We start from the raw sequence: 25,034 nt of genomic DNA on the forward strand, positions 1-25,034 counted from the left end.
ACATAAACTTCTCTGCCAGTGAGGTAGGATTTAAACTGGTAGGAAAAGTAGTACTCCCCCCAAAATGATGTAAGCACCTTAAAAAGCTTTTTTGGCATTAATTGGGCACGTCCTCTACTGTCATAGCTGCCCATTTGAATTGCAGTTTCATGATAGTATTCCTGCATTAATGACTTCTCTGCTCAGAAAATCATTGCACAGCAAAGAGTTTTCTATTTCAGTGGCCTCTTGTAACCTTGAACACTCCACTTTAGCTCACACCCTTCATTGCTGCCAAGCCACATTAACTGCCTATCTCCCATGACATGTATTCACTGCCTCAGCTAGTGGAGCTTCAGCTACGTTCGATCAATTTTGTGCACCACTAATTGCCCCGCATGTCAACATTGTGGATAGTAAAGCAATAACCTCTTAAAGCGAGGTATTTTAACATCCACAAATGGTTCTTAATTGATTTTGTTTGGAATGACTGAAAAGTCAGATGGTGTTTGTTTTCCAAGTACAAAATGTGACAAAGTGTCACACCTTGTTACACTGGAAACGAGATGATTAAACACATTTCAAAGAGGCATTTATTCAAACAAGTATTTGAAAAGTATGTCTGTGGTGTGTCACACCCTTCAACAGAAATCTTAAAATGTACCTGTAACCTATTCCACATGAACTCATTTTGCAGAACCGGCATCTCTTGTTAACGCCCCTGTGTTTATTAAGAGACATATTTCTTAGAAAAAACAACATGGGCCCTGAAGAAGAAATTACAATTAAATATAGAGGTGTACTGTATTTTTTTTCTATAGGCTTACATTGTATGACATTTGTATTTGGTGTACTTTTGAACTCCTGGAATACAATTCAGTATGCTCAGATGCAGATGTCATCTGCAATACAGAACTCTGAATTTCTGTTAAAAGCACCATAGACATTTTCGCCCCAGACATTTACAAAGATTGGACAAGTTGTTGCATACTATAAAGATCATTGTAATTCAACATAACAGAACATTTTTAAAGTTAACAAATGAAATGAGTACAGAAGTAGTCCAAGTAGAATTGCACGATTGTGCATGCCTATGTGCGCTTGTGCAATCTAACCGGGCAACAGGTGAAGGGAACAAGCGTTTTTGTTGACACATTGATCAGATTTCACTGATGGGTGTGTACGTGTTTTTCTAACTATTTAATTTGATTAAGTTCACATGGCACTTTCACAGGCTCAAACTCATTCGCATTTGTTTTCCCAGAAGCTGCAAAAGTCTTGCAATTAAATGGATATTGCTGATCCAATTAGAATACCACAAAGATATTCATTTAGAGCAGTCCAGGCATGTTCAAAATGAAGCAGATGAGTCACAAACGTATTTACGAGGCTGCTATTGCATCAAACATGCGTAAACGTTTGAAGAAGGGGGTGGAAAAAGTGTTTACACGTGTAGGCAAGCGTATAAGAGATGAGTTATTGTCAGAAATTAAATCACACCCTGTCTTTTGGTTAAAATGCACTTCGGAACTATTGGCTTGCCTGTGTAAATAAATTGACTTGTTTTACAGTTATTGCAGCACAAAAAGCTTTCTCACAGGGTTATTGACAAGGGTGCATGTAGCAATGTATCATCACCTTGACGTCCGTCTCTCTGGCGTACCAGTGGCCTAATCAATCAAAAGCTATTGATATTTGTCATTTTTCCAGCTCAAATGCTTCACCTGTGTTATAAAAAGGGGAGCTGTTAGTAGACGTTTGCTAGGTGGTCATGTCAGGGAACAGGATGGTAGCGTTTGCGTTGGTGTTTGTTTTGCTCGCATGTACTGCTGCTGCTGCTGCAACTGGGAGCAAAACAGTTGAGCGGTTCCAAGCTGGGAGGGAGGAAGCAAAAAGCGCTGCAGGCAGACAGGAGCCTCTGCCGCCACGCACGGTTAGACGGGCACACCTTTCCGAGGAAGAGCGTGTCATTATGGCCAAACAAATCATGCAAGCAATCTCAGGTATGTTGTGGGTTTGGGGCGTGAAGAAAATGGGTCGAGGCGAGGGCTGCTATCCAACAGGTGCTCCCACATGTGTGCCTCACGTGGTTCATTTCGGAATGCTCTGTTCACAGAGATGGTGAGCTCCGACTGCATGATGGACCGTGACTATCAGGGCTGGGTGGATTTTGGACGGCGGGACGCTGAATGAAAGCGGGCCGGCCGCCGATGCTGCTGCTGCTTCAGTGTTCAACCAATGAGCTGTTGTTGATTTAATACTCTTGCAATGCCATGAATAAAGTTTTTTGCAAATTCAATCTTGACAACTGAAGCAATATGGAAATACAACATTTTATTCACAGGTGGGATAGTATATACACACACTGCAATATTATAGAGAATGCAAATACAGACAGAGCACGTTCAAAGTGCTGACAATAGTGTTTTGGTTAACGTCAAGCACAAGTGACCATAACGTGCTCTTCGTTTCATTCCCTTTTAAAACTACAGGATCCTATGCCCTTATGCTACAGATAACTGTGTGAATTCCTCTACTTTCCATGATTGTTCGGTATACGGCTTTCTAAAGTACATATGTACCATTACTGTGTTTTCTAACACAACGGAATGAAATTTCCTATGAAGTCATGAATATGATGATGTTTTTTTTTTTTTAAAGACATTCATTCACTTGATTTAAAATGAGTGCTTTGGAGCAGTTTGATGCCCAAACAACATTCGCCATGTGAAAACAGCTAAAGGTGAAAATCAACGATTCAGTGCAGTCATTGTTTCGTCCTCTCAGTGCATCGTCGTCTACTTCCGTTAATGTAATTATACATGATCATATTATATACAATATTTTTTGTCAATACAGCAGGTAATACACAGGAAGACCAGAATATGTTTCAGTGCAATTTGAAAGTTCATCAGTGTGATAGTAACAAATTACTGCATGAAATTTACATCAACTACAAACAAGTATTTTTACAGGAGAAAAAAATGTGTCACTAATCTCTACGGCATATGGTATAAAAAGATTATCGCAGCTTTTTTGAAGTTTCTTATTTGTGTGGAAAACTAATCTATTGCCGCAATTAAGCAGCCTGAGATCGGGTGATTGTCCTGAGATGAACATAGGTGAACACATTGCCATGACAACAGAAAAGAAGAGGACCATGAGAGTCTGGCTGGAGCGCAAACAGACACAATGTGCAGTGGGCCAAGAGAAGTGTGATGGTTGTCCAAAAAAAAAAAAAAAAAAAAAAAAAAAAAAAAAATCACAACTCACTATCCTCTAGGCGGCCACTCTGTGCAGCCTGAGATGCTGAAGCTTCTCCAACTAGGTTGAAGCTCAAATTGTTCCTTTTCCCGGCCATGTCCGGGCATGAGCCCCCACCTTTGTCGACGGCGCCGGAGAGCCGAGGCGCTATGCTGTGGATACTGTGTGTGTGTTGGCGGGGAGAACAGGAGGCGGAAATACCTCGTTCTTCAAGAAGCTGCAGGAGCCCCGGTGATGACCGGCTTATATTTAGGGTGGTGGAGGCTGTATCCTGGCAGGATACAGGTGAAGCACTCACGTGCTCACAGTTCGGACATAATGGCAGGTTGATAGGGTGATGGCTGCAAAAAATAAAAAAGAACAAAAATGGGTACAGAATGGTGCAAGCGCTTTCATTGTGTTGGCTAGCAGTTGTGGTGAATGTTAAAAAAAAAAAAAAGGTTAACGAGGAAATACTGAGGCAGCACAATCGTGAGGTTATGAAAGAGTCATTAAACAAATTCAACAAGCCACTCGAGTATGAGAGGTGCGCAAACAAGTTAGAGCGGATGGAACAGCTCAACAAGCTTTCAACACACAAGTGGATTTGAGGTGAGGCAATGCGACAAAACAAAAGGGCACACCAATATGGAAATGAGCAGCTACGCCATATACGTACTTGACCTCCAGAAAGTCCATGCACTATTACATGCTTTGTGCTGCTACGCGTGTTGTTAGAAAATGCTACTAGTAGCGCACATATGTTAATTTCCATACATGACTGAATGAGGCCATGGTTAATTTTGTGATGTTCAGAAATTGAGGATTTGAGTAATAGTGGAGCCACCAGCTCTTACTTTGCTCCTTCTAAAGTTGGAGCAAGAGCCTGGACAGACATTTTCTGCCACTATGGGGGGAAAGGAAAAGTTGGTCAAACTAGCAAAACTGATCTCAACGACTTCAGTGCACTGTAAAAGAATGAGAACGCCTGATGTGACATCATACAAGGCAACTGTTCAAAGCCAAGGCTTTGTACGATTCAAGAGATATTTTGCCTGTAAGAAAAAGTTCCGATTCACAAAGAAACCAAATCTTAACACCTGAATGTCAACGCAGGTGGGAACGCTTGCAACAAAGGAAGAGACCAAAAAAACGTGCAAGACAACGACTACAAGAATTCTTACCCAAAAGGGAATGAAGGGGTGAGGAGGGATGGTTGGGGAACTTGGCTGTGGGTTGTGGCAGGAGTGGGAAAAGTAGGAGGGCGGTTGGGACCCGATCGAGACACTGCAGGTTATTGGAAGAAAAAGATCACATTCAACTTCTTACAACATAGCGTATGCACAGGTAAAAACGCTAAAAAAAACCTTTGGGGCGCAAAAGATGACCCGTGAGATAGCGGGGGATCACTGTACATGTGTTGTAGTAAATACATATATCTGTGTACACAGCAATTAATTGGTGTCTTACCCATGCTGTGAGCTCCTGAGATCAGCGACAGGTCAGGTTCATCCTCCTCCAGGTCGTTCAAACTGTACACGTGCTGTATGTCCACTTCAAGCTCCCTGAAGTCCTTTGTCAGGACGCCAGGACGAGGGTGTAGGATACCCCCCAGGTTTGGTTTGGCCAGCTGCTGCCACTGGTGTAGAGTCACTGAGCCTGAGGGAAACAACCAGAGGCAACAGTGCATGAAAATAACTGACATTTTAGTGCATGTATAAAAGTCCAGTCACAACAAACTCTGTCATAGACTGTGAAGCAGAAATATGGACCTCTATGCCAATGTGCTGCCATAAAATATCTTACTGTGAAATAAAGTGGTACTATATTACTTGAAGGACCCCTCCCTGTGTTGCATGTTTCCTCTTACTTGAACGCCCATTACAGAAAGAGGACAAAAACACACAAAGAGCCATGAATGTTTTTTCAGCGAATACCTAAGATAAGTTCCTGGTCATTATATTCAAAATCAAAATGACAGCAAGTACAAAAAAGACTGTTGCTAATGGTAATTTATTACTTAGCAATTCTCATTTGGGATTGTAGAAAAGCTGGTTTTACTTTGTTCCTAAAGCCCTAATGATAACAACCGTCAAATGGTTATTGTTTTTTAAAACGTTAATCTTGGGAGACCTTTAAAGCCTTATGATACAAGAACAGGTCAGGTTTGAAGAGTTGAGTATGTGATGATTAGTGTGTGTTACATGATCATGCCAAGGATGTCTAACATTCTTGGTGTGACATTGCTCACAACAAAAACCTGTCTGAATGTAGAAATGTAGGTTAGTATTGTATGCTTGGAAAGATAAATCAAGCAACTACCTTCCAGAGGTTTGACGATCTGCAGGCGATCAGGCAGGTATGACCTGGATCCTGAGGAGTCACAGGAGTGGCGAGAGCTTCCATTGGAATAGTTGGTACCGGTTGATGTCGCTGGGCTGGAGGCCAGGCTGTCATTTGGTGTCAAGAAGCCACTAGAACCCTCATCCCCGTCACTGTTTGCCGCCAAGGCCCGCAGTTTCCGCTCGCGCTCCACATCGAAGAATGGCCGCTCAGAAGAATGGTTCTGCTGGCGAGCTGACAAGCTGCGCAAGGCGGCTTCAAGGTCAGGGCCTCCTGGAGTGCCTGGCTGGCCCAGACGCTTAGGCCCACTGATGCTACAGAAATAACGTGACGATGTTAAAAATGAGTGGTGACACACAATTGTGTGTTTAGGTTCACTGACGCACCTATCGTCTTTTTGGGCCAGACTGGAGCCGGGCTTGTCCTCCAGAGTAAGACTGATGTTGTCGGAGCCATAGTAACTAGTCCGGGGGGTACTGGTAGAACTGGAGTGCACGGACACTGGGCTTGACCCTGGGAACCCGGGGGAGTGACATAGAGAGCGCAGCCTCACCGACCTGTTCACCACACGTACGGTTTCAAACACACGCCTCGGGTGGGTTCTGCAAAAAGAAAAAAAAAGAAATCTTAAATTTGATTGAAAAAAAAAATCATACTTTAAACACTGGTCATAAACACCATAGACTAAATGAAATCCACTATTTCAAAGTATAACCCATTGCAAAAAAAAAAAAAAAAATAGATATTCAATAGAAAAGCTGTACAAAAAAAATGTGCAGGTGTTTTCATTTTTCAAACTGCGTTCAGGAAAAAAACCCTAAAATAATTAAATAAAACAAAAAAAACTAAAAATTCTAGAAATAATTGAGAATACTGTACCTTTACACTTTTTCAGAACCTGATAACAAATGCATACTCCAATGTCACCCTACACTTACTTGTATTCTGACGATGCAGGCGTGTCCAAGCCTTTACGGAAGGTGCCTTCTATCTCCGCTGCCAGGCTGTCCATGGGGAGGACAGAGGCCAGAGCAGTGTAACGCTGCACTGTGCTGTTGGGCAGGCTCTTATTTCGCAGATTTTTGATGTCCTCTCGAGCCTCGTGGAGCATGTCCTCACACTGGGAATACTTGTCCCGCAGGTCTTTGAGCTGCAGACAAGGAAGAGACAAAAATGCCATGCTTAAATCATTCACAATGACAATGTACTCTATTATGATCCATTTTAAATAAACAAAAGCCAGAGCAAGTCTCTTCATCAAAGTGAGTTTGAATTGCTTGCCTCAGACTCCAGTTTCAGGTTATTCTCACGGGAGGCACTCAGATGTTGATTCAGCTCCTCGTTCTCATTTGTAATCTACAGGGACCAAAAGAAAGTACAGGATTGGAAAGTTTGCAACTTGCCAGTGCCATTTGTAGAAGCAAGAAATATAGTAGACTTCAAGATATTGTGAAGATGCAGTAAATTTAATTTGAATTTCATTTTTTTTTTTTACTCACACGTTTGCAGCGGGCCTGCAGGTCAACAATCTGGGCAAGAAATAGGCTGATTTCCTCTTGTTGACGAAAAGAGTCTTCCATTTTGCGCGCTAGCTCGTCTGATAGGTCCACTACTTGCTTGTTGACAGAGGCTAAAAAGACACAGGTCCCATATTGCACTTGATTGTTTAGCGCAATCACAATGTTGCAATTCCAATTTGGGTGAAGGAGATGACTTACATAGCTCCTCCACACACACCATCATCAGCTCCTGTTCTTGTTCCTCGTAATCCGTAGTCTCTGTGCAGAGCTCATTGGCCTGCAAAAATAATGTTGGGTCTCGTCATTTATGTGACGATACAAAACATTGAACTTAATTATGGACTACCTTTTTCAAAAATACCAAACAAAAAACATTGATTTAAAAATAAAATAGTTACATTTGAATTATTGCCAATAGGCATAAAAAAGGAAAGGACATGTTTTTTACAGTGAACACTGAAAGACGGTTACCTCCAGTCGAAGTTTGCGGTTCTCGTCCTCTAAACATTTCAGTTTCTGCTGCATGAAGTCATAGTGGACAAAGTTGCCGAGAGAACTGCTTGATTCGTTTTTTTTGATTCTGTGAAGAACAACATTTTCCCCATATGAGGAATACAGTTACATTTGGTCTAAATGTGTTGATCGTTGAAAAAGAAAAAAATCATTTGTTATTTAAATCAATTGGGGTAATAGTAAAAAATATTGTAAAAACGACGAAAAGAAATTGTATGGAAAATATAAAATAGTAAAAAAATATATTTAAAAAAAAATGCAAATGTGTGGGTACAAGTATGTGCTAACAGTAGACGACTATTAGAATAGTGACCTGGAGTTTAAATGCAGCCTCGATGACAGGCAACAATCTCTTAATTACATCCGACCAAAGGAGCTGTGTCAATGCTTGTGCTACTTCTAATCCCCACTGACCAATCGCAACCTTACACAGACATTCACACTTTATTTAGAGGCATTAGAGGAAGTACCTTAAACCAGTTTAAGATCCATTTATCACATCTGTGTCAGTTCCTAAATGGTAATAATTAAACCACAAAGCTTCGCTCTATGCTGTGCATGCCAAAGGTGTTAAACTCTTTTGGGGCAGGCCACATTGTAGTAATGGATCATTTAATTTTAAATCAGATGTCCAGGAAAATAGTTGAATAATTGTTCAATTTACTTCATATAAACTTCTTATAACACAAACAGCTGCACTGACCATAAACCTCCAGATTATTTTCCGTATTTTTTTAATTTTATTTATTTTGCAAAGTATTACTGAAAACAGATTCCTTGACTAAAAATCACCAGATTAGCTTCCGTAGGTTTTTGTATGGAATGCTAAAACATTCCGCGGCATCAGCACTTTACCACCAAAAGATCACGTTTTCATGATGATGATTATGCAGCACAGAACTTTCTCGCACATTGTTAATTGTTAAGAATCTCTCTTTGTGCTCGTTGTACTCACGTTGAGTGTGATTCAGCATTTTCTATCTCCTCCGTGCTTGCGTAGAACTGGAGAAGGTCATCTCGCATAGAAAGCTCATGACGCAGTTGAGCAATCTGAGAAATAGTTCCCCATAAATTGAGTTCATCTCAGTAAAAGACTCACAGTTGAAGTGCAATTTAACTAAAGTATAATGGGTTTTAGTTGTACCTCCTCCTTTGCACTCTCCAGCTGTTCATCCAGTATTCCATTTCGGCTTGTCAGTTCTTGGTTTTGTTTCAGGAGCGACTGACCAATCCGTGCTGCTAACTCCAGATCACGCTCTTTCTGGAGAATATCACATTCATACAAAGTGTACAATGATAAACAACAAGGGAGATACTCTTTCTTGACCCAAATAAGCAAATTGTGCTCATTTATTGACAGGAAATTACACTAAAAGTGATTCAAGTTTAATCCTCTTTCAAGTCCTTATTATCATGTGTGCGTGTGTGTGTGTGTGTGTGTGTGTGTGTGTGTGTGTGTGTGTCGTGCGTCTTACCTCTTCCAGCAGGTGTGTGACTGCCTTAATGTCATGATATGTCTTGGTGACCTGGCCAACTCTGTCTGAGCACAGCACTAAGAAAAGGAGGCAAAAAGATTTCATTATTACCTCTGCATCCTTCATAAAGTTTTCACACAAGAAGGCGTGAACGCCGTTCCAGCTCATTTGCGACACTCCTGAGGATAAGCGGTTCAGAAGATGAGGGAATTTATGAATGGATGCTGCAGGTGATTTTTCACTCTGCATAGTATGCGGCTCAACTGAAGCAATGACGTGCATTCTCATTCATCCAGATCTTTTCTTTCTCAGGGGCATTGAATGGATGGCAACTGCACAGTTCTGAGAGTCTTCTCAAAGATGTTTGCCTCTCATCCAAGACAACTTGATAAGTTCATGCAACAAGGCTTACAGAGTTGGTGTGGGGAAAAAAATCAATACACTTCACTGGTTCGAAATAAACTTGTTACAACAACAAAAAGGAATCGATTCATTCATGTGGAGCCGCTTTCAACAGACAATAACAACTCCATGTGGTCAGTCAGATAGCGATCCTATTAGCTTGATCCTTTTTAGCCGAGATAAGACACCTATAAAACCTGGTTCGCCTGGATACCGATATAGTGCAATTGGGGGGGTGGGGTGTCTGCCAAAAACAAACTGGCCACAGGAGTTGTATAGCAAGGTTAAACAGTGGCTGGATTTAGACTTGTTTATTGGGAGAACAATATTGTCTGAGAATAGATCCATGACCAAATTTCATTAGATGACATGATGTGCAAGATTAATTGGTGATGGGCTCACTTACAGTGCATAACAATTTTACGAGACCAACACACAATGTAAGGTTTGCATCACAAATGCCCCAATTCGAGAATGTTTTTTTTTATGTTATCGGTGATGGTTAATATAGCACCAAGAGGTACGAAGCAATGTTAGAATCTGTGAATCAGCCAACACTTGTGCAAAACCACAAAAGGCTAAATTGGCTGTCCCCACAGGCACACGTGACCAAATTACACGTTAATTAGTGTAACGGTGTGGCGTATGACATCACCAAATAAAAATACCACTCAACCCCATGGCAACAACACTACACTGTACTTCTATTTTGGCTTTGAGTAAAATCGTGCCTTGGCTGCAGTGTCAGTGATTGTCTTGGTTTGAAACGTCATCGAGCCAAGCTGGTCATGTCATTGGCTGAGAAATTCGGTGTGGGAGTGCTTACTTATTGTATTCATTTGCTCCACCAATTTGTAGCAGTGGGAAAGTGTAGAACATCTGGCTTAGACACATTTTGAGAAATTACTTAATATCTATTTGATTGTTTAATTTCACCCTTGATGGGTGGGCAGGCAAACCATAGACTCAACTATCTGCATACAAACACTAAAAAAGTACATTTCCCTTTTTAAAGAAAAATGATTGTATCACACATACTAACATAACTAAATGTTGCAACAATTTGTAATATGCAAAATGCAAGAGGAGTGTGAGGAATTCAAATGTCATCAAAATAATACACCTGCCTTTGATGCAGGTTGACTTTGAATTTGAATCTCAATATCCAGTTGTTCATTTCAGGCCAAGCACCTAAGTCTGAATAACCAGAATGAGGTGTGACGTTTGAATCTTAGCAAGGCTTTTGTCATACAACACAGTAATTAGATTGGGCTCCTTGGATTTGGCTGCCAAACACTTTGTAAGGGTAGCTGTCACAGTATCTAATAAGGCTAATGGAGAAAATCTAATGGCCTCTAGCTGAGGTGACACTTGAATCAATTGTTGCGCTTGAATTATAGAAGACAAATGACAAGTGCATCGCACTGAGCCTGTTGATTTACTGCAGTTTACAGCTACTTCCATCTTTTCTAAATAAAGATGGCCTGAACACACTGCAAATAGGATGAACAAAGTATGGACGTGGTGCTTTAAAAGTATACCAATTGGTATGACATTTTTTAAATGTGTTGGCCTTAGAGGTCATGGCTATGTAACAGTTTAGCTGACAGGACTGCCCGTTCCTCTTAGGCTCAAGAACAGGTCAAAAAGGACTTGGAGAGATTAGCTCAACTAAATTTCAGGTACTCTAATTGTGTATCGAGGAAAATATACTTTTACGCACTGTACAGATAAAGTAGAGTTGACGCGAGGACTGATAAATATTTCGACCGGGTTTCATATCAAGTAAAATATAAAAATATATAGTACATTTTTCTATCTTAAACCAGATTTCATTTGGAAAATCTTTCAACGGCACAGGTTCCGTTCACTACACCACAGGTTCCCGAACAGCGAGGGCACATGGCCATAATCTCACAGTTGATAAATATTCACGCGATCCCCTGATCTTAACTCCCAGGAGGACAAGGAAAAACACCCTCCCAAAAAACAAAAACAAAAATGTACACAATTTACTTGCACTTACTTGACCTGGCAGCCTCACAGGGAGGGAGATGAACGTAAGAGATTTGCTATGACAGCTAAAGGTTTTAGGGTTCCGGTGCTAATTCTAGCTAGCTACGTAAACCAATAACCTAATACAGTACTGTTCTCCTAAGGATGGGCATTGCTGATTTAGGCGTAATTATGACGTCTGTTGGAGTGCAAGGATCAGACGGGGAAGGATAAACTCTGAGATTAGGATTCACATTGTTCCATCGTCTATTGTTGCACAAGAATGTCAAGACTTGCCAAGCCTGAAGGCATCATTCTGCAACGCTTTCAAATTCCTGAGGGATTTTAAAAACACATTACCAAAATGAGAGAATAGTCCAAAGTATCTAAAATTCAGAGGAGCGCCTGTGTCGCAGTGCTGGGGTTGGTGCCAGCAATATGCCCATTTTGAGAAGCAGCAACACAGAGGATGAATCAAGGGGATGCTTGACAAATGTGTTGCTATTAAATCACCGGATATCCTATAAGAGCAATATTAAATTCTGTGATAAATGATTAAACATTAAAGTGGTTGTAACTTGACATGATCATTAGTATATTAGTTTCATTCATTTATACGTATTTATTCGTTTCATTCAATGACATCTACCATCACTGAGCTAGATCTAGGGCAGCGGCACACATAATGTAGGCCTAATAAATGCCCAATCAATCAAATTCCTTCAGTAAAGAGGGTCGGCTTGACCATTTTATAAAATAGTAGGAAACTTCCTTTCACTGTCTATACATTACTAAGACCGCTAATTATTATTGGAAAATTAAACTATTATTTTATATTTCTGGAACATTACGCATAAAATACATGTCAATCCAATATTTTGTCAAAACTTACAGGAGAGACCTGTAAACAATCATTTTGCAACTGTTAATCATTGCATGACCCTCAAAGTCATGACTCCAAAGCTTGCACTCTGCAGTACATGCTGCACATAGTTAAGTATTAAAGCTCTTAGATAACACAAACCTCAACATTTGAGCCAGAAAACTAAATCTACTCAAGAGACGCTAAACATTTTAAAGCTCCTCCAGGAATCCCTAATATCAATTTCATCATCCTCATCCCTATGCCTTATCTCACCTTGCTTTACCTCCCTGCAAAGGTTATTGTTGTTGTTATTGTTGTTATTGTTGTTGTTGGCGGTGTTGCTGTTGCGGCAGGTTTTGTCCTCTAGCACAATATCGACGGCGCTCCTCTCTTCTTCCTCCTCCTCGGATGCAGAGGAGCTCCACACCTCCATGGTGACCACAGAAAAACTGCTCTCAGTCTTGCCATCCATCATTTAAATCCTCCTGATTCTACTGTTGGTTTCCCATGCACGTTTGTCGTCTACCCAGCATCATGCTGTTGGCTCGTGTGTTCGGTAAAAACAAGATCCCCTTGCCTTGGAGGGAGTGGATACACCTGTGTTTGTTTGTGGCAAAGACTCTGAGCTCCTTGGTGCTAATGCATAATCCATCAGTCTGTAAGGTCCATCTGTCGTCATTCCTGCCTACGTTCACCTGACCACGTTGGACGACTGAGAAAGGACAGAAGGAAGAAAGTGGGGGAGGGGTCATGGATGATGCAAGCTCTAATGCACAAGCCAGATGAGCTCACGTTGAGCCCCCTGGCTCATCCACTTATATAAATATTGGTGTCCTATTGATATAATGGTGCAAAATTCTAAATGGCAACGCTGGTACAGTGAGAATGATGTCATATTAAGCTCATCCACCCCCGTGCAACAATGGATGGTAGTTTCCAGCCACGTCAATGGCTGCTCTGATTCACCACACAAACTTGATGTCAGCATGATAGAGAGAGGGCTCTGCGGAAGATTGGTGCAGACAAAGCCACACCCACTCACTTTGCATCGGGTTGATGGATTCAGAGAGAATACATTCAGACTGTGGTGGGTGGAATGTTTTTCAGTTTTCTTACCAAAAAAAATACAACCTTCATACTAATCGTATATTAAGATAAAAAGACTGGACTGATAAGTAATGATAATAATAATATAAATCATAAATAAATAATTGTAAAATGAGTGGATGCGCACACTAAATGCAATGAAACCTTCACTTGAAATACAAAAATATATAAAAACAGCAAATAACTGTGCACATCTTGCACATGAGAAATTTCTAACAGCAGCAAAGAAAGGGAATTTTCATGTATGCAAGACGTCATTGAGTGTATGATGCAAACGTTTCAAAACATTTCACATTCTCACATCTGGTCTTGACCCTTAAAGTTGCTAACCCAGACACTGCAAGGTTTGAAATATTAACCACTTCATACATTTTTCACATGTATAAGTGACTCTGGATCAAATGTATCACGCAAGACAATTTTAAGAATCTTAAAAGCTTAGCAGATTAGGTCCAACCGTCTACGGCAGGGGTCGTCAATCCTATTTCTCGGGGTCTTGTGTCCTGCATGTTTTCTATGTCTCCCTGCTGCAACACACCTTATTCAAATTGAGTCAAAAAAACAAAAAGAATGGGATTAAGAGAAAAGTCAAGAAACGGCAAGAAAAGCCTATATGTAGGCTGGATGGAGGTACACTGATCAGGACTAATCTAAAGGCACCATAGCCCCCATGCACACGAAACAAAATCAATACAACATACTCTCACTCTTACAAACAAAGGCATGTATTTGATGACGGTAGTCTAAATTCCAAATATTGGCAGCATTGAAGATGTAACAGAGGGTTACGCAGAAACTAAACAACACCATATGCCGACTGACAAAGAACCAGACACTCGAGTTAGCAGGTTAGTCTGTCCTGCTCCACATAGGAACATATGTTTTGGCATTGCTTAAGTACAGCCTAACTAGCATAATGAGGACGCAGCCACGTAAGCTCATGAGTTCCTATTCCTCCAAACAAAGGGTCATCAAGAGTTTCAAGATGGTGGCTCTCAGCTCTTTTTTTGGAAAAAATTAATTACTGAAGACAGCACCATTTTGGATGACAGTATTTTTCTCTTCTACAAGACCAACACAAAAAAAACAAAAATAAGCAACCAATGAAAGCCCAGGGAATAGTTATTGAGTGAAGCTAGTTAAGTAACTTATTTTTTGTTATAAGTATGCACCTCGAAAAGTAATGTGATTATACAATACTCCTTTACCAGTTACTTGATTTCAAAAGTAACAAAATTAGATTACAAGTTTCATATTGCTTTGACTTTTCTTCAGAGACTCACCCTTGCCACAACACAGTAGAAACCCACAGTGACTAGGATAAGTATCTTTAATCTAAAACAGTGAGTAACTGAATAATTTACTCAGTGCAGAAAAAAAAAAGTGGTCAAATTCTCTTTTGCTGTTACTGGCATCACTAGGTGGGTCACACGCACACCAAGTTTTAAAGTCAAACTACACCAGAAAAATCCCACCAGTATAATGCGCACATTTCATGACTCCATAAAAAAAATCAATGGTATGGACAGGTATTTTTAAATACGACATCCTAGCACGCATGTTTTCAACATGGCCACTTGGCTATTCTGTCTGCAGATCTACTGTTTAGGAAGCCAAGTGACACAAGGTTAAGCAGCTTGGTGACATTGCTGACCTACACAGCAGTGTGTGGAAGGGAGGGCGGCAAGTGAAGTAGAATCTTTGTGCACTTGAGATCACAGTAGACAAAGCTGACACAAAAATGTAATTTGTAGACAGAATGACGGGGCATTTTGAGACGTTGCACTAATGACAAAAAAATTGTTTTTTTTGAGAGGGCTTTTCTCATCGCTCTGGTTATGATAATTGCCATATTATGACAATGAGTTTTGGTGGGGTGTGGCAAGTTAAACAAGCTGTTCTGAATAAATAAACAGTACATTCCTGCAAGCAGACAACAAAATCAGTAAAGTCTTGCAAGTGTTTTATGAAATGTGGAAAAACCTCTGGCCTTTAAATTCCAAAAATGAGTAAGACAGTATGTTAAGGGGGGGGAAAAAACTCACAGAAGTACTTGAAGGTCTCATCAATTTGCTGGTGTGTGAGGCCCAGGACGACCTCTGGCTGCAGCAGAGGGGTGTGCAGCCAGTCGTCATTGTCGTAGCCAAATACACAGTCTGCTCGGAGAGTGTAGTTGGGCTGGCCCTCTGACAGGAGGCTGACTATCTCTAACTCTGGCAGGTCTGAACAGAGGTCTGAGTACAGGACATCTTTGTGTTAGCGTGGATGCATTTATTTAAATCAAAGAAGGGATGAAACAAAACCATTTTTTATACATTGTCCTACCTGTGAGAGTAGATGCATCGAGGCAAGATGCTTGTCCCAGTTCTCCCTCAGCTGAGCCGAGCTGAATAGGTTGGGGGTCCAGATCCAGGGCCGCCGCCACCTCCCCCCAACCCCCATGGAGGGAGAGGGCTGACTGGGTGTCCAGGTGGGCCTGTGTGAGCCAGGCGGGAGGAGAATGAGCAGCCGAAGAAGAGCAGCGGTGGGATAGTTTGTCAGAAGCTGGAAAAGTAAAGGCCAACTCTGTCCCCTGGTGGCTGACCGTGACAGCACAGGACACTGCGTTTGGATGTAAAGCAGCAGCAACAACTAAAGGAAAAAAAGAGAGGGAAATAAAAGGGTGGAAAATTATTGAAATGTGGTTGCAACGTATTTTTGCATACTTGTAACTCCCATACTGGTTATTGTGGTCATACGACACTTTTCAAAAGACTCAACAGAAAACTATAAATGAACAATTTGTTGTTTAATGAAAGGAGCCTTTGACTAAGGTGTGTGCAGGAGGGCTGGGCCTCCTCATGTGTTTTCGCTCATATTGAGTTACCACAGCCTGAAGCTGCACGGATCAGGTTCTTCGGCATAACTGTAACACATCCATGGAGAAACTCTGCAGCAAGTGCTTGCCCACATTTACATGCAAACTGTTTTGTTTCTTAAGTTTAACACCTATCTTCTGACAGTAATAGCTAAATGCTTAACATTTAGATATGTGCCCCAAATGCAATTTCTCTGAAGTGTATCTGTGATGTTTGTTTTATTTAAATTAGGTAGATGTGAGACATTATCAGATGAAAGCATCAACATATGCAATGATCAATTTACGGAAGAGTTTTGTTGTTAATGGCTTTTGTTTTCCAGCTGGCATTCTGAACTATTGAACCCATACAAAACACATACAGGACAACAGTATTAATCATTACCCAAACATCTACAACAATTTAAAATGAGTTCATTTTATTCATTCCTAATGGTGCTTTGCAGCTGCACCCCTATGTAGCACACAGTGCAACTGTTTAAACAGGCCAGTTAACGTTGAATTGTTAGGCGCATTATCAGAATGAATATTAGCATAATGAGTCTTTTGTGGATAAAACGCTTTCTTTGGAAGTTTTTTGGCATCCAAACAGGCGTCCTTTTGTCAAGGATTAAGTTGGTAAAAAGAAATGTGTTGTGTTCACCACGTCAGTCAGCAGAGGCCACTGTTGCCAATGGAAAAGCTAAATTAATATTACATTTCTTACCGAATAAAAACTCTTGTGTTAACAGCATCACAGTTACGTGCTATAAATATGACATGACCTCTCTGCTCCACTTGGGGTAACAATGGGACACATGATACCTCCATCCAGTAATTGAAGTCAACTCCACATGCTTCCAGAGGGCAAAGGGTTCAGCTCTACTGTCAGGCTGAGCAGAACACAGACACTCTCACCTAATTAGGCATAAATAACTTGACCCCCACCAGTCCCCTCCCACACACCCCACAAACTCCTGCCAGCACACATATCACTATCACAAACCCTTTAGTTTGACTTATTCCTGTTGGATTACCTGGCTCTCTCTTGAGTGTGTTGGTGTGTGCCGGCCAACGTATTCATTATTTGCAGCCCATGTTTTGGCTCGCGCACCCAACACTATTAATTTTTCCAGACAGCGTGTAAACATTATTAATTCTTACATGGGAAGCTTCACACAAAACCAAGATCGGACAATTTTAATTTGGCAATAAAGCAAAGAACACAGTTGGATTATCACACCTGCGGTCAAGCCTGTCGTCCACTTTGTAGTGATACTGGACAGGATTATTAACCAGCAATTTAGTGTTTGTAACTAAATTTTGACAGTGTGACATGTGGGATTCTGCAAAACAGCCTTTGAAACCATAACTGCACTAAAAAATTAACTTCATTAAAACTTTAATCATTTGCTACACTGTAATGATCAATAATGATCATTAATAATGATCATTATTAATCATGTCACCGAATGGCTTGCATTTTACCAGGTGGTGCAAACAGTCTTTGTCCTTGGAACTTGGACCTGAGCTTAACTCGGCAAGATCCTCAATGGCACTGAGTGCAAAGAATGCAATGCCCTGCCAGGAGGGTATGTACGTGAGTGAAGGCACATAGCTCTGCAAGGAGGGAGTGACTTGGCAAGGGAGCGAATGAGCCATCGTGATATTGATTAACAGCCCACACCAAAAAAATGCAGTGCATGAGACAATTTAAAAATAATACAGCAACACTTTTTTTACCTTTGAATTGTACAACTCCTCTAATGTCCGTCTCTCAACAGGAACTCACATTAATATTCAAAGTCATTTGTGAAAACAAATAATCTTTGTGTTTAATCCAAACAAGACATTTGCAAACACCTGCTTTTATTTCGATTTTGTTAATTCTATGCCGCAATACAAAACCTTACCGATGTCAATTTTATAGAAATATAGAAATCAGAGCTCAATGTATTTTTCATCTCTTTTACAATCGTGTTAATACATTGAAATGTTTTTTTTTCTTGAAAGTTCAACGCAAGTTTGAATTGATAACGACGTATAATTTTTATTACTGCTTGTTAAATGTCCAATAATTGAGACTTTGACGTAAACATAGCACTACAAAGGGGCACATGGTCATCTTTCCAAACTTGGTGTAATAATTATGAAAATTAAAGTCCGATTTAATGCCAATTTTAAAGGTATAGACTGTGACAGTTCAGGGCTAGCAGTTTCTCAATAACTTAATTTCCCAACAAGGCTGTGCATGGCTCTGTTTAATACAACACAACATGCTCCTCAACTAAACTTGACAGGAGGGAATGCCTGGTTACCATCCATCCATCCATCCATTTTCTGAACCGCTTAGTCCCCACGGGGGTCGCGGGAGTGCTGGAGCCCATCCCAGCCGTCATCGGGCAGTAGGCGGGGGACACCCTGAACCGGTTGCCAGCCGATCGCAGGGCACACTGAGACAAACAACCATCCGCACTCGCACCACACCTAGGGGCAATTTGGAGTCTTCAATCGGCCTACCAAGCATGTTTTTGGGATGTGGGAGGAAACCGGAGTGCCCGGAGAAAACCCACGCGGGCCCGGGGAGAACATGCAAACTCCACACAGGGAGGGCCGGAGGTGGAATCGAACCCGCACCCTCCTAACTGTGAGGCGGACGTGCTACCCAGTGCGCCACCGAGCCGCCATGCCTGGTTACCACTAAAATCTAATTATAGAAACACTCAACTAAGATAATTAGCAACTAAGAAATGCAACTAAGTTAAGATTTAAAGCTATTTTCAAGACTTTAAAAAAATTAAAATGGGAGTTAGGGGGTATGGGACACAACAGGAAGGGGGGGGGGGGGGGCAATGTTAACAAGAATGTCACCCTAACAACTGTGAGAGCTATATGTGGACAGAAAGCTCACGTGAAAGAAAAGTGGTAACAAAATAACCCCAAGTACCATTTTACTTGTTCTATAAAAGAAAATCGGCACTGCAGTCACCTTCAGTAACTTTGGCTCAAAACCAACCATCGGACAACAAGTCCTACCAACTAGAAAGCATGAATAACATTCATATGATGCCCAAAAAGTTCTTCACCAATTTGTGTGGTGTATGCGAGCTTATCCGAGACTTTGACCTAACACCACAGTTGGTCCCCGCAGAAGTTTTACATTACTGTCCAAATCCTGCATACAACATGCAACTCATATTTTTCACACAGATAGCTGATCAAATTACAACTCGAAAAAGTGAAAATCACCTGCGTGAACCCTCGTTTACCTCAATGAAACCACAGGTTTTAACGCAAACACAACTGAACACACCAGATGATGGGAAGTCCCCTCACGTTGTCTACGTAAAATGAATATTGAATGGAAACAGGGAAAACAAAACGTGTAGCTTGAATAGCAAAGGTTGCAGGCACTGCTGGAAAGAAACCGTGATTTAATTTCCTTAAGTTGACAAGAGCAACAACAGCACTGTGCTGCATCAAAACTGCAAATTCAGCACAGCAATGAAATAGGACGCTAATGTACTAAAGACAAACACAACTGGACAACCTCCAACCGAGAGAATTTCTTAATATGAAAACACTTAATGGGACTTACTGTGGTTTTATAGTAATCTTGTGGAGTTAGGACACAATCTTGTTTAACGTGAGCCCATCAAGTTCGATTTTCCCTGCTCCTGAAGCTCTTTCACCGGCCTACTGCTGTGGTGCTGTGCAAAATGTGTGTCCTGTAAGAGGAGAGAGAAACAGTAAGAAAAGGCAGAGGTGGGGCCAAAAGCGGACTGCGATATGAGCACGTTTTTATCTTTGCATATGTCATACAATGTCCACCTGATCGACATAAAACAGTTAAGTTGGTGAGTTCACTTCCTTAAATCCATCAAAAATGACAGTACAAAATACATATTCCATATTTATGGTGCTTTACAAAGGCATGAAGCGCGAGGAATCCTCAAACTGGAGGAGTAATAGAAAGAACACAGACAGAATGGCAGCAGTGAACTGAGAACAACTGGCCAAAAAGTTTGAATTTCAACATCTTCATTAAGTGCATAAAAAACAAACTTGTGTTGTCACTTGTGGCTCTTGCTTCTTTAGAACTCCAGATTATGAGGTGTTTATGGGGGATTTAAGAGAGGACGGAAGTGTGTAATGTGATAATCTGGAGTTTGGTGGTAATTTACATACGCAATGGAAATACAGAACAGTACAATGGTCAATAAAGTAATATCAGTATAAGATTATAGTCGGAGCAGAAAACATTATGCTGTTAATGCTGATGTGTATGACAGTGATTTTAAATCTGAAGACCTGGAGTTGTATTTTTCCTCAAATATTTAATATGAATTGTGAATTAAACATCAGCATTTAGAGGTTCCACTATTGTATACGCCAGTGTTTTCTCAGGCGAGCAAGAATTTGCAAGTGCATCCTCAATTCACTTTGGCATAAGACATTTCTATTTTGTTTCAAATAAACTAACTGGAGAAGATCTGCAATGTTAGAGTTAGTTAGATTACACTTTCTTTCTTTTTTTTTTATATGAATATTCGCTGCTCAGATGTCATTCTGACTGCTTCTCAAATTTGTTATCCATGTTCCATCTGAAGAAATTATCCATGTTCAGGTGATCTGAAGAAGCCAATCCCAGCTGAGATAAGAGTTTGTAAACACTGTGGACAGGTCATCGGGCAATTGCAAAGTATATTTTAGTTTGCCATGGTAGTTGACTGGTTAGCACATCTACAGTTTTGAAAAGTATGGATGCTAAAAACTGCAGAACTAAGAATAAGAAAAGTAACTACACATAGTTTCGTTAATGTTGTTGATGATTATTTAAAATTAAGTGGCAAATTGTGTATTGGCATTGATTGAATGCATCAGTATTGGTTATCAAATTAAGCCTTATTAAGAAAAAACAACCTTGCTATGTAACTCTGGGATCCCCGAGCACAGTGCGGTTCACTCCGCAAAAACAAGTGGCAACAGAACGAGCTAACGCCTGAGTTCTAATCTCCCGAAAACATCGGGATAACGTGCAATCACATGTTGCTATTTCACTTTCATTATAGTTGCTAAAAAGAGGACAATTTTGGACGCCAGTACGTACTTCGTACTATCTTTCACACCCACTGACCAGCACTTATATGGAAACGTCTCCTCAAAGTTGAGTCAGTCAAAACCTGTGTTGCTGAGAATCTAAACGTGCTCAGTCTGTAAAATGGAACTAAAGTGTCATACTTACATGTTTCTTTGATTCGCGTTTGTTGTGTAGTAGGAAGCAGAATTGAAGTTTGCCTCAGTAAATTCAAGATCAGCTGTCACTGCAGCTCGTTCGCTTTGTGTTCCATTTGGTCGCTGTTAGAGGGCATTATGGGTAATGTAGTTATTTACTCAGCACGACGTGAGAGAGAGAGAGAGAGAGAGAGAGAGAGAGAGAGAGAGAGAGAGAGAGAGAGAGAGAGAGAGAGAGAGAGAGAGAGAGAGAGAGAGAGAGAGAGAGAGAGAGAGAGAGAGAGAGAGAGAGAGCAAACGCTTCCATACAAAATTGGACTACAAGGGATTCTTCCCTTCGCTGTCGGCCTCTAGCGTTGCTAATGAGAATGACAACGTCTCATCCTCATTACAACACTCCGTATTTAGTCTACGTTCATAGAATCTTGATATTTCCTTGTAGCAATTAATAATAATTTAACAGTGGAGTAGATAATAATGTTTCTATTTTTGACTCTTTCTTCATGATGTAAACGCAACAGTGTATGAGGTACGAATCAAACAAAGCTTTTACTTGCATTACATTTTTTGTCATTTACATATTAACATTAAAATGAACTGTGATGCAAAACGTCTAACCTTTTTTGCCTCCATTATTTTTTTTCTCATTCTAAATCAAGAGTGAGTCAATTAACACTACAAACATCAATGAACTACAGGAGCGTTTCCTGAGGTCAGCTGTCTAAATGGTTCACAGTGAGCAGACAACACAGCCATCCTTGTGTGTGGTCACTTCGTAAGTAATGATTAATAATTCACCACAGTCTCCATAGATCTAGCTAGTGGCTTCAGGCCACTTCCTCTCCCAAGGACAATGGGACCATTTCCTGCGGGTGTGAGACAGAAGAGTAGAAAGGACACAGACCACGCTTATAAATGGGCGTCCAGTGAGACAAATATGACTGAACGGATTTGTTTATGGTATGTTTGTTGCATCACAAGCACAATAAAAAATTTTTTTACAAATTTACAATCAATTTATTTAGATGTACATCCATAATTATCTTCATGATTGCACTGCATCTGACATAATATACACATTCAAAAGAATGACCACATTATCAAAAACAAGGGGCTGTTTTTTTCCATGTAAAAGCTGCTGTACACAGTAAATACTAGTCAATACAATGTTGGCATTTAAGCGCACTGCATTAAAAAAAAAAAAAGTATGCCATTAAGATAGGACAACAAACACAAACCCCACAATCGTTTTGAAAATATTTGCACCCCTGGAGCAACAACAGCAAAATGACAAGGCTAATTTTATTTCAATTCAATTCAAATTATACACTCATTTTGTTTTGCAGTCTATGTGGCTCAGCCAAACTTAGTGATGACGGCACACACAAGGATTTAGGTTTGGCGATATTTACAGGGCACCAACCATTTTCTGGGCAGATCAGGGTGGGCAAATCACTCTTGACACAGCAAGAGTAATCACTCAAAATAATCCTTCAGAGACATCAGAGAATTGGGCCTTTGCAGACATTTAACGTAAGGAAGGGGTGGAGAAAATGCTTAAATTCTCACTGATTGTCACTGTACTCCGCTTTTGTCCCTTAGCAACAAACATTGAAATTATAAACATCTTCTCTACCAGAACATCAAATAAGAAGTTTTGATCATTGTAAAATCAGTACGTAACACAGAGGAACATGAAAATATTACATTCATGTGTCTCTTTGCAAGAGATATGGAGCGGGCTGGCCCACAAAAACAATCTGCACACAATTGATAATCATGATAACTGCATTAAAAAATAACAATATAAATAAAAAACACACACACACACACAAATAAACAGTGACATACAGCCAATAAGGATTTTTTAAGAAAAACAGGCCTTGACCAAAAAAAAGAAATATAGGAGAAAAATGTATTACAAAAAATAAAAATGTTCTGTTCTTCAAAACAGCCTGTAGAGCATAACTTCAATAATATTTACATTTGATGCATTTAGCTATTTTGTAAGTTACCATGTAAAATTTAAAAGCTTGAGACACCATTTTAGAATCGCCTTGTTATTGTCTTCTTTTTTTTATTTATTGTTTTCAAAATATGGTTTGGAATTTACAAGCAAGGGAAGCTTCACCTTTAAGGGAGGGGAGGGATTTGACATGTTTCTGGGTTCAAAGACACGAAAGGGTTGAAAGAGGGGAGCTTGCTGCTTGCTACTTGCTGTGTCCTTTGTTGTAGTGAAGAGTCAGAGACACAGCCAAACAATTTAAAATGCACCATACAGAAAAAAATACGTCAGGAAAAACACGATGGTATCACTCTGCAGTGCATGAGTAATTCCTTTCCCGACTAAGGTGACTCACTTTGCTTGTCTGGTTTCGTTGTTACTCCATTGAGGTGTGGCCTACTCGTGCATCACACGCCGTGTCAGCACTGCATCTGCGTGACTTAATTGTTTGCTGTAAGTGAGACACTGGAGATGGCCAAAGGACACTATTTCAATTCAAGTACAAATACTTGTGTAAACAAATACTCTAGTTCAGAGTTGGAAATGTAAACATTTAGTTTTACTGTCACTGTTATACTGGGTGGGACATAACCCTTCATTACTGACAAAAAAAGTAATTGGATAGATAACCTTGCTGCAAGCTGCAGAATAAACAAGACGACATGAAGGCAAAACGCCATTATACAATTAAATGCAATACAACTTTATTTATAAAGCGTATTTCACAACAGCTGGAGCTGTAGTAGATCAATAACAGCAAAGTCAGTCGAAAGCCAAAAAACAACAACCTAAAATTGAAATGGGTCTTGAGTTTTAAATATGGACACAGAGGAGGCTTGCCTAACATTTAAGGGGAGGTCATTCCAGAGGGAAGAATCGGCAACAACAAAGGCTCGATCCTCTATGAGGCTCTGTTTAGTCCTCTGTACTTCCAGCAACGTCTGGTCTGTGTACCTGAGGCACGGGGCAGGTGTGTAAGGGTGGAGCTGAGAGAGGTTAAATGGGGCGAGGCCATTTAACGATTTAAAAACACATAGCAGTATCTTAAAAAGAACTCTAAAAGGAAATTGGGAACCAGTGAAGGGTGGCCAGAATTGGCGTTGTGTGCTCCCGCTTACAAGCTCCAGTTATAGGAGGCGAGCAACAGCATTTGGACTAACCGGAGAAAATGCCATGTTTTTGAAGGATGGAACCTTGGTGCAGCAAATACAATGGAAATCTAAATTAGTTACTGCAATATGAAATAATACCCTTATTCCCGGAGATTAGATTTAATTTGACAAAAGGGAAATTGGTGGAAGCACAACGTTATACCCAGTTAAGTGTCAAAGATGAACAACAGTTCTTTTAAAGGTGGGTGGATGATCTGAGTGTAATAAACATGAAATGACGCAGCCAGTTCGAGCAGTTCCAGTGAACAATGAAGGCGGCGCAATACATTGCGCGAGCAGCAGTGGTGGAGAAAGCAGGGTGGGGTCGCTGTGAAGGGGGCGGAGTCTGCTAGGAGGTGACGCGA

The 25,034-nt window shown here is 40.6% G+C and overlaps 2 protein-coding genes across 2 annotated transcripts; one reads left to right on the plus strand and one right to left on the minus strand.

Moving 5' to 3' along the window:
- Nucleotides 1-1,630: 1,630 nt before the first annotated feature.
- LOC119119483 (gastrin/cholecystokinin-like peptide) lies at nucleotides 1,631-2,284 on the plus strand. Its single transcript, XM_037245906.1, has 2 exons — nucleotides 1,631-1,982; nucleotides 2,096-2,284. Exons 1-2 carry the CDS (start codon nucleotides 1,751-1,753, stop codon nucleotides 2,170-2,172), a joined length of 309 nt encoding a protein of 102 aa, XP_037101801.1. The 5' UTR covers nucleotides 1,631-1,750; the 3' UTR covers nucleotides 2,173-2,284.
- Nucleotides 2,285-2,298: 14 nt separating this feature from the next.
- si:dkey-28e7.3 (trafficking kinesin-binding protein 1) lies at nucleotides 2,299-16,345 on the minus strand. Its single transcript, XM_037250045.1, has 16 exons — nucleotides 16,309-16,345; nucleotides 15,768-16,073; nucleotides 15,488-15,676; nucleotides 9,074-9,150; nucleotides 8,743-8,859; nucleotides 8,554-8,648; nucleotides 7,557-7,665; nucleotides 7,284-7,362; nucleotides 7,065-7,195; nucleotides 6,847-6,921; nucleotides 6,504-6,715; nucleotides 5,952-6,167; nucleotides 5,545-5,879; nucleotides 4,693-4,881; nucleotides 4,407-4,509; nucleotides 2,299-3,584 (listed from the first exon to the last, which is right to left on the minus strand). The coding sequence occupies exons 1-16, from the start codon at nucleotides 16,343-16,345 to the stop codon at nucleotides 3,242-3,244; spliced, it is 2,613 nt and encodes an 870-aa protein (XP_037105940.1). The 3' UTR covers nucleotides 2,299-3,241.
- Between the last annotated feature and the right edge of the window lie 8,689 nt (nucleotides 16,346-25,034).

Source organism: Syngnathus acus, chromosome 1 (assembly GCF_901709675.1).
Source record: "Syngnathus acus chromosome 1, fSynAcu1.2, whole genome shotgun sequence".
Taxonomy (NCBI): domain Eukaryota; kingdom Metazoa; phylum Chordata; class Actinopteri; order Syngnathiformes; family Syngnathidae; genus Syngnathus; species Syngnathus acus.

Bases quoted from the DNA above. Each gene is read 5' to 3' on its own strand.
- LOC119119483 (XM_037245906.1), top strand. From the start codon at position 1,751: ATGTCAGGGAACAGGATGGTAGCGTTTGCGTTGGTGTTTGTTTTGCTC. The intron at 1,983-2,095 runs GTATGTTGTGGG...CTCTGTTCACAG, and splicing joins AATCATGCAAGCAATCTCAG to AGATGGTGAGCTCCGACTGC.
- si:dkey-28e7.3 (XM_037250045.1), bottom strand. From the start codon at position 16,345: ATGCCGAAGAACCTGATCCGTGCAGCTTCAGGCTGTG. The intron at 7,666-8,553 runs GTGAGTACAACG...TGTTCTTCACAG, and splicing joins AATGCTGAATCACACTCAAC to AATCAAAAAAAACGAATCAA. The intron at 6,168-6,503 runs GTAAGTGTAGGG...TTCTTTTTGCAG, and splicing joins CCTGCATCGTCAGAATACAA to AACCCACCCGAGGCGTGTGT.